The 12,864-nt window shown below is 43.5% G+C and overlaps 1 protein-coding gene across 1 annotated transcript in view; it reads left to right on the top strand.

The window, feature by feature from the left end:
- Positions 1-3,448: 3,448 nt before the first annotated feature.
- Positions 3,449-12,864, top strand: part of tmx4 (thioredoxin-related transmembrane protein 4) — a 46,478-nt gene continuing 37,062 nt past the window's right edge. The window contains exon 1 of the mRNA XM_067989432.1: positions 3,449-3,823. Within this exon, the coding sequence (XP_067845533.1) occupies positions 3,633-3,823 (191 nt within the window). The 5' untranslated portion in view covers positions 3,449-3,632. The remainder of the gene's footprint in view (positions 3,824-12,864) is intronic.

Raw genomic sequence — 12,864 nt, 5'->3', positions numbered from 1 at the left:
TTTCCAAACATGTCATCTTGTGGCCTTTCTGAATGAGATGTCAATTTAGTACAAGATTAGTGCTGTGGGTCCATGACCACTTGGACCTGGAATGAGATGTATGAGTTTAAATGGAGACTGAACTGCATCTCCATGCCTTGACTCATTTATTCTCCACCTTCTAATCCCACTTCACCTGAAGACACTTGAGGGAGTGGGACTAGCTGGATTGCTCATGCGTGGAGCCGGCATGGACTCGATGGGCCGAATGGCCTCCTTCCGTGCTGTAACATTTCTATGATTCTATGGTCTGGACTCTCTGTGTGCAGGAGATCGATGAATAATATATGATATCATGAAAAACATTCATCTGTGCCTGTCAACTTTTTCCACTAAAAATTCCCATGTCCAGATTTGTAATGGAAACCTTCGATGTAAGCTTATCACGCTGGAATTTTCTTTATCACATTTTGTCACACATTTCTGTGTTAGCTTTTCCCATTATAAATTCCTATGTCCATATTTATAATCAAAACGCCTATGTAAACTTGTCACTCTGATTGCACTGGGTTCAATCACTAGATATCTGACCACTGGGTTCCCAAAATTCTCTCAAAATCCTTGCTAAAAAAAAAATACTTGCCATTTTTTCTCAGTAACTTTAGTTTCTAATTTCTAAAATAAGGGTTTAATTTTTTTTTAAAAATTGCCAATAACCTGTTTACATTTATCCATTGAATTGTCTTTTGTGTCTTTCAAGTTGTTAGTTGAAGATTTCAGCCTCTGCCAAAAATCTGTTCTTGGAGTTATTCTTTTTTTGCCCAGATCTGTGATGCTGCGAGCAGAATTTGGATATGCAGAGTACCTAATTTCTCAGGATGCATCAGTCAGCTGTACTAAAGAATACATGAGTGAGCTTTCTGATTTCACACGAGTTGTAACCTTTGTTCTGTGTTCTATAAACTTTAGAAAGTGAAATGGAGAGAGCGGGGTTGAAAGAGTGTCTGTTTCTTCATGTAGTGTTACTTCGATTTCTTAAAAACACCAGTTGATTTCAGAAGCCAGCTGATATGTTTGCCCCATTCCTCCCTACACATCTCGCCTGAAAAGAAAAAATGACGCAGAAAGAATTAAGGGGAGAGAAGCAGAAAAAAAAGACAGGGTCAGAGGAAGAGAGACAGAGAGAAAAAACAAAGATAGCAGACAAGCAGCAGACCACATTCTTCGACTTACCATATGCAACACCACAGGAGATTGACCAGTAATATATTCCAAATCTTACATGTGCGTGCATTTCCTGTCAACTTTTCACATTGTAAATTCCTATGTGCAATTAGGGTGCTAAGTTTATAGGGTAATAAGTAATTTCTAGTTATAAATACTGTAATCAATGTTTGATTTACGCTGCTTTGTTTTGCTAGTTTTTTTTTCCAAAAATATACTTTATTCATAAAATTTGCAGCAGTACATACAATACAGTTGTCATATCACTTTCCAAACGTACACAATACAGATTATACAATTTGCAGGTTACGTCAAGTACAGTTCAATGAACACATTGGACATAATTACAGTTCATGACACTCTAGGGTGTCTCATTGCATCATACTCAACACAGATTATTGCTTACAGATTCATTTCAGATTCATTACAGGTACATTACAGCAATTTGAATTTTACATTCTGCCCGAGGGGGTTTTTCCCTGATTGCAGCCCCTCGGTTTACAATGGCGGGAAGGCTCTAAACGGTTGCCTTTCCCCACAGGGCCTTTGCGGCGGCCGCACCCATCCTCAGTGCGTCCCTCAGCACGTAGTCCTGGACCTTGGAATGTGCCAGTCTGCAACACTCGGTCGAGGACAGCTCCTTGTGCTGGAAGACCAGCAAGTTTCGGGCAGACCAAAGGGCGTCTTTCACCGAGTTGATGGTCTTCCAGCAGCAGCTGATGTCCGTCTCAGTGTGCGTCCCCGGGAACAGCCCGTAGAGCACAGAAACCTGTGTTACGGAACTGCTCGGGACGAACCTGGACAGATACCACTGCATCTCTCTCCAGACCTTCTTTGCAAAGGCACATTCCATAAGGAGATGGGTGACGGTCTCGTCTCCACCGCAGCCTCCTCTGGGACAGCGCGCGGTGGCGCTGAGAGCCCGGGAGTGCATGAAGGATCTGACGGGAAGGGCCCTTCTCACCACCAGCCAAGCTAGGTCTTGGTGCTTGTTTGAAAGCTCTGGCGATGAGGCGTTCTGCCAAATGACATTGACAGTCTGCTCGGGGAACCAACCGACAGGATCCACCATCTCCTTTTCCCGCAGGGTCTCGAGGACGTTACGTGCGGACCACTTGCTGATCGCCTTGTGGTCAAAGGTGTTTTCCTGCACAAACCTTTCCACGAAGGACAGGTGGGGCGGAACGGTCCAACTGGACGGAGCGTTCCGTGGCAGCGTGGCCAGGCCCATCCTTGCTTTGTTTTGCTAGTTGCCCTACTATGGCCTGCAGATATTTGCAGTTGGCTTTGTAGGTGACACAGTTACAGTATGAGCATATGTAATCGCAGAAGCACAATATCCCCCATATTGTGGGGGATATTGTGCTTCTGCAATGGGTAGGTGGGGGGGGGGGGGGCGGGAGAGGAGGAATAAGGGGACCTGACCCTGTCAAATATTTTTATGTTGCTTATATCTTATTCCCTTGATCCAAATCCAGGAATTGCTCAAGTTCCTTACTCCCTGCAACTTTTTATAATTGTGTTATTATGTAGGATGTTGTATTGCCTTGTGTACAGGAGGGTAATGAACTCATTGTAATTTGCCTCTTAGATCTTTTTGTGATGTGGCTCCTGTCAATCAGTCAATCCATTCAATTCCAAACAGCCAGATCCTGGTCAATGAGGTGGTCGTTCACATATATGTTAACAATTTTAAATACTACCAGCTGTAGTTGTCCCAAGAATCTTTCTAAAATGTTGGGTACAGACCATCCCTCACGAAAAATCTGCTCCATTACAGCAGTAATCAGGTACATGATGTGAAAACGGACCTTTGAAAATTATTGTACATACATTAGGTACAAAAATGCACACTCCGCGGTTGAATCAGTGAACTTTTAGACACGGTCTTCAGCTGCTCGAAAAGGGTGAAAGATTCTCGATGCAAGTTGAGTTGCCATGGATTACACTTTGTTGTCGCTAATGAGTCTGCATTCTCGGGAATCCTCACATACCCGCACCCAGCGTTCGTTCCCAGGTTAGAAACATCGGAGAGGGGGGGAACACACAGCTCATTTTCTGGAGAACATAAAACGTGGATCTTGTCCGGGCCGGTGTGGTGCTGGAGAAGGAGCTTGAGGCTTTCTGCGACTGGACATCGATAATAATAATATTCTTATTTAATGTTATAAGTTTCCTTTGCCTCTTTTGCTTGATGACACTGGGTTATTACTTTATTTTGCAAAGGCACAGAACGTGGCACTGGAACTTTTATGCAGCATTAATGGTTGAGGGCGGGGTTACCTCAGGCGTTCTGACTTCGCCCACTAAGGACTCGTGTGGCCGCACGGTAGAGGCTGTGCTGCAGGGAGCGGGAAGGCACGGTTTTGAAAATTAGGGACGCTCTCGGTTTTTCCAGACCTACCTCTTTTTTTTTTGGGGGGGGTTAAATGCTGCATTTATCAACAAAGATGGCGGGTTCGGCGGAACGAGCGTCTTGGATTTTGAGCCTGTGCCTGCTGCTGGCCGAGTCGGCCCGCTGCGAGACGCAGGAGGGGGACTGGGCCGCCGACCCCACGGTGGAGCCGCTGGGCGACACCAACTGGACCCTGATCCTGAGCGGCGAGTGGATGTTGCAGTTGTGAGTAGCGTGAAATGGAACGCGGCCCGGAGCGCGCGGGCGGGCAGATCCCCGGGGAAACTCCAGAGGCCCGGAGCGCGCGGGCAGATCCCCGGGGAAACTCCAGAGGCCCGGAGCGCGCGGGCGGGCGGGCGGGCAGATCCCCGGGGAAACCCTAGAGGCCCGGAGCGCGCGGGCGGGCAACGCACAGCCGCTTTCCCCCAGCAAAAGATGCTTTGTGGGCCCGGGCCCGCATTCTGCACGCCTCCGGAAGCTTGGCGCTCACACTGGGGGGGGGGGGGGGGGGGGCGGTTGTTGCACGGTGAATCATCATTTTGGATGTAAAATATTCAATGGGTAGGGGAGGGGTGGGGGTAGTTTGCGCGGATTTTGCAGGGCGTTAAGTGGACGGCGAGGATTATTGCAAACTATTTGCATCATATTGCACACCAACTTTTATATCTCCTCCCAGGGGGCTTTGAACAGAGTGGGTCATTGACCCTGTGCCGACCGAAGTCTGTTTTTAAAATGTGTAGTTAAGATTGGGTTACCGTCTTTTGCTAATGCAGAATCAGATTTTTGGGAGAACTCTCAGTTGAAGTCTCTCTGTCAGTGGCAGAGTTCAAAGAGTCTGTTAGAGAGGATTTAAAATTCAAATCCATGGCAGCCACAGTATCACAGGATGTCTCCTGGTCAGAAGTTTCTATCATAAGATGGCAAAACAATTATAAACTGAGGCTGGGACCACGATTCCACAAAGAAGGAGGTGGGTTAAAGTCTTCAAACATTATTTTTGGACAGGTTTTGTAAAACGTGAGCTGCCACTGGGAGTTTAGCAAAGTCTGTCGCTACGTGGCTTATGAGTTTCCTTTTTTCACTTGATGATTCTGCTTGAATGTTATCTTGCCTTTTGGCTTATTTGTTGGCCTACTCATTACAACGGTCCTCCTTTTAATTTAGGTATCTATAATAGGTTGATTCGGAGCAATTTGCTGCTAACAGGGTTTATCTCCTTCATGCATCCTTTTGTAGACTGGGGTAATGTTTGGCAGGATATGATCTTGAAAGAAACTTGTTCAGTGGTAAATTATGTAGAGTTTTGCAAAAATGCACAAAGCAAGATGTTTTATTTAGTTTAAAATCTTCATAGGATATTCTATATGCTGATCTGAGTGATTAGAATATATATGAAGTACAAATCTTAAGCAGGATGTTTGGCCAACCAGTCCATGTTGGTATTTATCTTTCACATGAGCAATTGTCCTAATTCCATGTCGCCCATGCAGGAGGAACAGCTAACTGTGTTTATTTCAAAGCTGTTTACTTGGATATGTATTATATGTCCAACCGGAAAAATATTCTAATAAACTTCTCTATTTCTACCATTTCCTCGGTACAAATTTGGTTACTTCTGCACTTGTTATGCTGATTCTGAGCAATATGCTATGTGCCTGCCCTGCTCCTATATCCCTTTATCCCCCTTTCCTTCAACCACCCACTTAACCTATTCTTAAATGGTTTCTGGTTCCATCACTATTACTGGCCGTGCAATCCAGTCTCAACCATCTGTGTAATTAAAAAAAAACATGTTTCAACTGCTCCATGTCCCTAATCTCATGCATTTAATCTTGCGTTTTAATCCTCTCATTCTAGACCCCCCTCAGAAACCGTCTGTTTCTATCTGCTGTGTCCCAGCCTTTCCTAATTTTAAACCCCTCTATCAAATCACCCCTTAATCTCCTCCTTCTAATGAAAACAGCCCCAAGTACATGTGCAGGAGCTATAGAAGGTCCAACAGTGAATCACATATTTAGGAATTTATTAGGCCATTTCTGAAACAGGTTAAGCTTCGTGTTGCCTCCCATTGGATAAAAGTGAAAGAATACGTAGGTCCCAATACAAATTGAGATTATTTCAGTCAAGACTTCGATGAAGTAGGTTAGGGAGGAGGCTCGTGTGGAGCATGGACCTGTTGGGCCAAATGGCCTGTTTTTGCACTTTGCATTCTATGAAATATAAAAGGTAATTAGAATATTTTTCAGGTTGGATTATATAATTATCCAAGTAAGCAGCTTCAAAATAAATGAGGAGAATCACTGTGCCTCCTCATGGGCTGCAATAAACATTTGCTGTTTAAAAGCAATGCATTTTGGCTGTGACAGTGATGTAGTTCTGGGCCCACTGTGCTTGTATAGTTTCTGTCCCAGCAATTAAATCGGAAGTGGTGTTGTTGAATGTTGGGACGTCTCCATTAAATTGGGTATGTTTGGATGAATGTTCCAGTACTGTACATCGTGTACTGTGCGAAACCACTTATTGAACTAATACACTTGCTTTCAGCCATCACAGATTTCAAGCTATAAATGAGTCAAGACCAAGAATTTGAAAGAAACCAGAAATATAGTTGCAGAAAAGAACAGAACAATTTTAAAGGGGAAGGGGCAGAAAGAAAACTGTTTCAGATGACATTATAGGCACCCTGCACAGTTAGGACGGACCATAGTTAGCTCAATCGGTAATGAACTCAGGTCAGCGGACAGGATGGTAAAAATAAATGCAGCTGAACAGATCCGTTGGAGATTTACAAAGTATAAAGTGCATAATGTTGGACAGACTAATCATTCTTCTGGAGAAAATGGGATTAAACGCACATCGGCGGCATTATGAATTAACGAAATTGGGACAATGTTAACAGCAATGACAAGTTAATTTGCAACTTCTAATACTTTGGTTCGAAGTGTTTGCAGTATTGAGAGGACTGGGTTACTTTATAGTGCACTTTCTTGTTTTTGCCTCTACGGCCTGGATATACCCCTGGGCCCAGAATGAAGCACGCCTCTGTGCCACTTGTAAGGATGCTTTATGGAGTGATTTTTGAAGAGTTTGTAGTGCATCTCCAGCCACAGTACAAAATTGTTCATAATTTGGCACTGAATTGGCATTCTCTGAAGAAGTCAAGAAAATGGGATAATAAAGTTGCCTCTGTTGCAAGAGGGGCATTCTTGTTGGAGATGGAGGCTAAGGCACACTGGGCCCTATTTTCACCCTAAGTTTTGGGCAGGAACAGGGTGGTAGTGGAGGGGAAATATCGGTCCACTAACGCCCCGTGGGGCTACTGAGCCAGCTGTCATTGCCGTGTACGTGGGACCCCGATGTAATTTTAGGTGCCAGTGTGCTTGGTGTAGAGCGGCCTAGCCAAAGGGACCACTCACAGGAAGTAAAAAGGCACGACCGTGAAAGTGGTTCACAGTGTCTGCCTACTGCCTGATGGAATCGGACACGTGGAAGTTCATCGTGTTGTTTGGCCAGACTAGAGGGAGCTTTACCGTCAACTGACCCACTCTGTTCCTGACCGTGAATGATTTTAGTGCCGATCCTGAGTGGAGAAAGTGATGTGTTCAGTTTCCTAGCATTGACGTTCAACCCGTCGAGTACTTTTCATTAAATTTAACTCTGAGCACCGTGGACTGGTTTATTCATCCGAGCAGTGCGACCCATGTATGGATGTGACTTTTGAGCCAAAGATTGAACTGGTTGCAATGCAACTTTAATATTCTGGATTTTAAAGGCACTTTTCTTAAAAAAAAATTGAGTTTTAGCTTTTTTCTAAAAAAACCCCACCTTTTTGTGTTCTGTTTTTAAAAAAACAGGACCTGTCCCACTGTTTAAAATGCAAGGGAGAGTCCAAAAGAAGAAAAAAACCAGATAAAATAAAGGTTTCAAAATGTTTTGCAAAAAAGGTTAGAAAAATTAATTAGATTAAACTAGTTGGAAAGAAAAATAAACTTAAAAGTTGGAAAAATAAGACCAAAACACCAACAACTTTAATGTAGTAAAATGACCCAAAGCACTACACAGGAGCAAAATCAGACAGAAATTGACATTGAGCCAAAGGAGGAGAGGTTAGCACAAGAGGAGATAGGTTTTAAGGAGCGTCTTATAGGAGAAGAGAGAGGCGGAGAGGTTTAGGGAGAGAATTCCTAGACTGTTGAAGGCTCGGCTGCCAGTGGTGGGGCGAATGAAATGGAAGGGCGAGCTCCGAGTTGGAGGAACACGAGTTCTCTGGAGAGTTGTAGGGCTGGAGGAGGATATAGAGATAGGGAGGGGTGAGGCCAAGGAGGCATTTGAACATGAGGATGACCATTTTAAAATCGAGGCGTTTGTGGGCCTGGAGCCAATGAAGGTCAACGGGCACAGGGCTGATGGGTGAACGGGACCTGGTACGAGTTAGGATGCGGGCAGCAGAGTTTTGGATGAGCTCAAGTTAATGGAGGGTGAAAGATGGAAGGCCGGCCAGGAGAGCATTGGTATAGTCAAACCTGGAGATAACCAAAGTACGGATGAGGGTTTCGACGGCGATTGGCTGAAGCAGGAGCGGAGACGGGCGATGTTACGGAGGTAAAAGCAGGCAGTCTTTGTCACGGAGAGGATATGGAGTCAGAAGCTCAGCTCAGGATCAAATAGGACGCCAAGATTGCAAACAGTCTGGTTGAACCTGAGAGGGTGACCAGGGAGGACAATGTAATTGGCGGATAGGGAACGGTGTTTGTTGTGGGGGCCGAAGTCTTCCTAATGTTTAATTGGAGGAAATTTTGGCTTATCCAGGACTGGACGTCCGTCACGCAGTCTGACAACACAGGTCATACAGGGGTCGAGGGAGACCTACTGACCAACTTGTATATCTGATTAAGATGGCATTTTTAGACTGAAGTATTATTGGCTGCTAACTTATCCAGTCTTTTATCATGAAGATTGATTAAAAGATATTCCTATAACTATCAAGGAGAAAAAAGAAAAGCCTCCTCAGTGCCAGCAATTCAGGACATCACAGGTGAAGAAAATTGTCCCAAACATGAGGTTGGAAAATAGAGACTTCAGCTCGATTTTTAGGTAAGCTGACTTTGAAGATATGAGACAGCAGCGTGAGAAGAAATTCTGAAGGAAAGAGTGATAGAAAAATGAGTGCGTATTAATGAAATAATTTTCCAGGTACAGACAGACTTAACGTTGGAATAAGTTGAAAGAGTCATAGAGGCTAAAGCTGCTGGTGTGCAAGAAGAGTTCAGAAAGGCATAGAAGAAAGTGTCGTGGTGTTCACACGCTCAGGTAATGGATAAAGTAAAATAAAAACAGAAAATGCTGGCAACGCTCAGCAGGTCAGGCAGCATCTGGGGAGAGAGAAACAGAGTTAACGTTTCAGAACTCGTGCGCCAGCTTCTGCAATATTTTGCTTTTGTTTTAATGGGTAAAGGAAGCTGGTCTGTGAAGACGGGCTGAATAATATGAAACCAACCTGAGGTTGCAAAGAGAATACACAAAGAAAAGACAACTTATGGACGCAAGGACAAGCAGTAAAACATTCTTCAGGGAGATTGGATGCAAACAAAAGGTAAAGGAAGGATTTGAGCCACTAAACTGAGAGGCGGTTATATTTAAGAATAGGGAAGTTGCTGAAATGCTGAACCATTATTTTGGAACAGTGTTTTCTGATGAAATGGCTGAGGTGGAGGATAAGATTGGACAATGTAGTAATCATAAAAGAGCAACGATTAAGTATATTACAGACCCTAAAGATGGAAAAGGCACTTGATCCAGACTTTGTTCGCCCCAGGGGCTTATAAGGTTAGTGGTATATTTACCAGAGCTCATTTAACTTGGGGCACATCCAAGTGGAACGAAAAATAGCAAATGTAACCTCTATCTTCAAGAAAAGGGGACTCGAGATGAGCAGTCTAATTACAGATCATGAAATCTCACATGGATTGTGGAAAATTGGTTCGAATATAAGGAATCGCCTTGAGGAGCATAGATTAATGGGAGTTGGGCAGCATAGCTTTAGAAGAGGGTGGGGGTCACGTTTAACAAATTTATTAGATATCTTTGATTAAGTTACTGGCCCTCTGGACAAAGGTGAGATAACGGATGTTAAGATATCTCGCAGTGTTTCGCATAAAAGATTACTACCCGTAAGGTTCAAATCCACACACGATACGGAAGTGCACTAGATTTGATTGAAGAATGGCTAGTTTAAAAATAAAGCAACTAGGAGTAACAGGAAGACATCCTGGTTGGTTGTTGGTGGCATAGAATCATAGAATGGTCTCCTTCTGTGCTGTAACCTTTCGGCCCATTGAGTCCGTGCTGGCTCTATGCAAGAGCAATCTAGCTCGTCTCTATCCCCATAGCCCTGCAATTTTTTTCCTTTCAAGTACTTATCCAGTTCCCTTTTTGAAGGCCATGATTGAATCTGCCTCCACCACTCCTTCGGGCAGTGCATTCCAGATCACAACCACTCAGTGTTTATTATATATAAAAAAGGTTTTCCTCATATCACCTTTTGATTCTTTGGCCAATCACCTTAAATCTATGTCTTCTGGTTCTTGACACTTCCGCCAATGGGAACAGTTTCTCTCTATCTACTCTGTCTAGACCCTTCATGATTTTGAATACCTCCATCAAATTTCTGACAATCGTCTCTGTTCCAAGAGGAACAACCCCAGCTTCTCCCGTCTATCCACGTAACTGAAGCCCCCTCATCCCTGGAATCATTCTAGTATGCCAGTGGGATTAGTGTTGGGACCACTGTTTATCATGTTTGTGAATGATTTGTTGTTGGCGTCAGTTGAAAGTTGTCTAAATTTCCACAACATTAAAATGGGAGTACAGTCAAGCCCACTTAAATGAATAACTGATGAGAGAATAAAACGTTTAAATGAATTGCAAAAGCCTGGATTTATTAATTTAAGCTTTGTATGCTTCACTGAAGCCAATGTGTTAAGCCCCCTTTGCCAATCAATGTGTTGAGCTTTTTACAAGCGTTTTTTTCTAGTTGTGAAAATCACCTAGTAACCAATTCAGTGATGTTCCAGAGTCTTTATCACCTCATCGGTGCTAATTCTCAATCTTTGTGATGCTTATAATTTATCCATGTTTGAACGGTGTGCAAACCTTTCAGCAACAAACTGGCAGAAACTCGGCTGCGCATAGCGATGCCACTATTCCCGGCCAGAATGGAGATGATTGGGTAATTCCCCCGTCAATCCCGCCTGGAGACCGCACTGTTGTAAGTGACTGGGATTGATTTAATGCACATAATTTGCATATAACTATCCTTCACTCACTGCGTTTTGCTGAAGAAATCACCCTGCTTTTATCTGGAGACGTTGCTGTACTTTTGGTCATGAGTTCTGTTTGCTGTAGAGACTTTTTTTAAAATAGGCTGTTTGCTGAGTAAATAGACTTTGTTTGCTTTAAAATAGACCGCTGTAAGTCTTGCCCTGCCTCCATCTCAGTGGCCGACACAGTAGCGTCAGTAGACGCTCCGCAGAAACTCTGAAATATGGAAATGTAACCTCAAGAAGAAGGTTATATTTGGCCAAAAGTTTCCCAGAGTTAAATCGTTAAACAGTTTGGCGTATCACAGCCTTTTTTAAAAAAAGATTTGTTGTATGCGCTATAATGTATATGTTGTAATGAAGCAAATGACGTAAATACACTTTGTTATCCATAACAACCGTGTGCCTGTTTTTAACAGTACTGTAATTGCCATCCAGTTTGTCATTGTTGGCTTCTCGCAAAACTTGATGCAACAGTTAAAACGGATATAAGAATAAAACAGTTAAGTCCTTTGCAAAATCATTAACAGTTTTCCTCTGTTGTAGCAAATGATTCCTGATATACAGAAATGTAGAAGGATTTACAGATGATGCTTTTGCAACCAAAAGTTGGCAGATGCAGGTAAATGTAAAATGATGAGATTTGACAAAGGAAAAGGTAACATGGAGTATGTAATCATAGAATGGTTACAGCACGGAAGGAGGCCATTCGGCCCGTCGAGTCCGTGCCGGCTCTCCAAGAGCAATCCAGCTAATCCCACTCCCCCGCCCTATCCCCGTAGCCCTGCATATTTTTTTCCCTTCCAGTACTTATCCAATTCCCTTTTGAAAGCCATGATTGAATCTGCCTCCACCGCCCCCTCAGGCAGCGCATTCCAGATCACAACCACTCGCTGTGTTTTTTTTTTAAAAGTAAGTTTTTCCTCATGTTGCCTTTGGTTCTTTTGCCAATTACTGTAAATCTTTGCCCTCTGGTTCTTGACCCTTCCGCCAATGGGAACAGTTTCTCTCTATCTACTCTATCCAGACCCTTCATGATTTTGAATATCTCTATCAAATCTCCTCTCAACTGTCTCTGTTCCAAGGAGAACAACCCCAGCTTCTCCAGTCTATCCATGTAACTGAAGTCCCTCATCCCTGGAATCATTCTAGTAAATCGCTTCTGCACCCTCTCTAAGGCCTTTACATCTTTCCTGAAGTGCGGTGCCCAGAACTGGACACAATACTCCAGTTGTGGCCGAACCAATGTTTTATAAAGGTTCATCATGACTTCCATACTTTTGCACTCTATGCCTCTATTTATAAAGCCCTTTATAAAGCCCAGGATCCTGTATGCTTTTTTAACCGCTTTCTCAACCTGCCCTGCCACCTTCAATGATTTGTGCACATATACCCCCAGATCTCTCTGTTCCTTTCACACTTTTTTTGCGTTGAATTTCATCTGCCACGTGTCCGCCCATTTCACCAGCCTGCCTATGTCCTCTTGAAGTCTACCACTATCCTCCTCACTGTTCACTACCCTTCCAAGTTTTGTGTCATCTGCAAATTTGGGTGTTGTGCCCTGTATTCCCAAGTCCAAGTCATTAATTATATCAAGAAAAAAGCAATGGTCCCAGAGACTCTGGGAAACACCACAGTACACATCCCTCCAGTGTGAAAAACAACTCTTCACCACTACTCTCTTTTTCTTATACTTAGCCAATTTCATATCCATGCTGCCACTGCCCCCTTTATTCCGTGGGTTTAACTTTGATTACAAGCCTATTATGAGGCCCTTTATCAAATGCCTCTTGGAAGTCCATACACTCCACATCAACCTCATCGCCCTCATTGACCCTCTCTGTTACCTCATCAATAAACTCAATCAAGTTGGTTAAACACGATTTGTCTTTAACAAATCCGTGCTGGCTTTCCTTAATGAATCCCCACTTGTCCAAGTGACTATTA

Source organism: Heptranchias perlo, chromosome 8, assembly GCF_035084215.1.
Source record: "Heptranchias perlo isolate sHepPer1 chromosome 8, sHepPer1.hap1, whole genome shotgun sequence".
Classification (NCBI taxonomy): domain Eukaryota; kingdom Metazoa; phylum Chordata; class Chondrichthyes; order Hexanchiformes; family Hexanchidae; genus Heptranchias; species Heptranchias perlo.
This window is presented reverse-complemented; position numbering and strand designations above follow the sequence as displayed.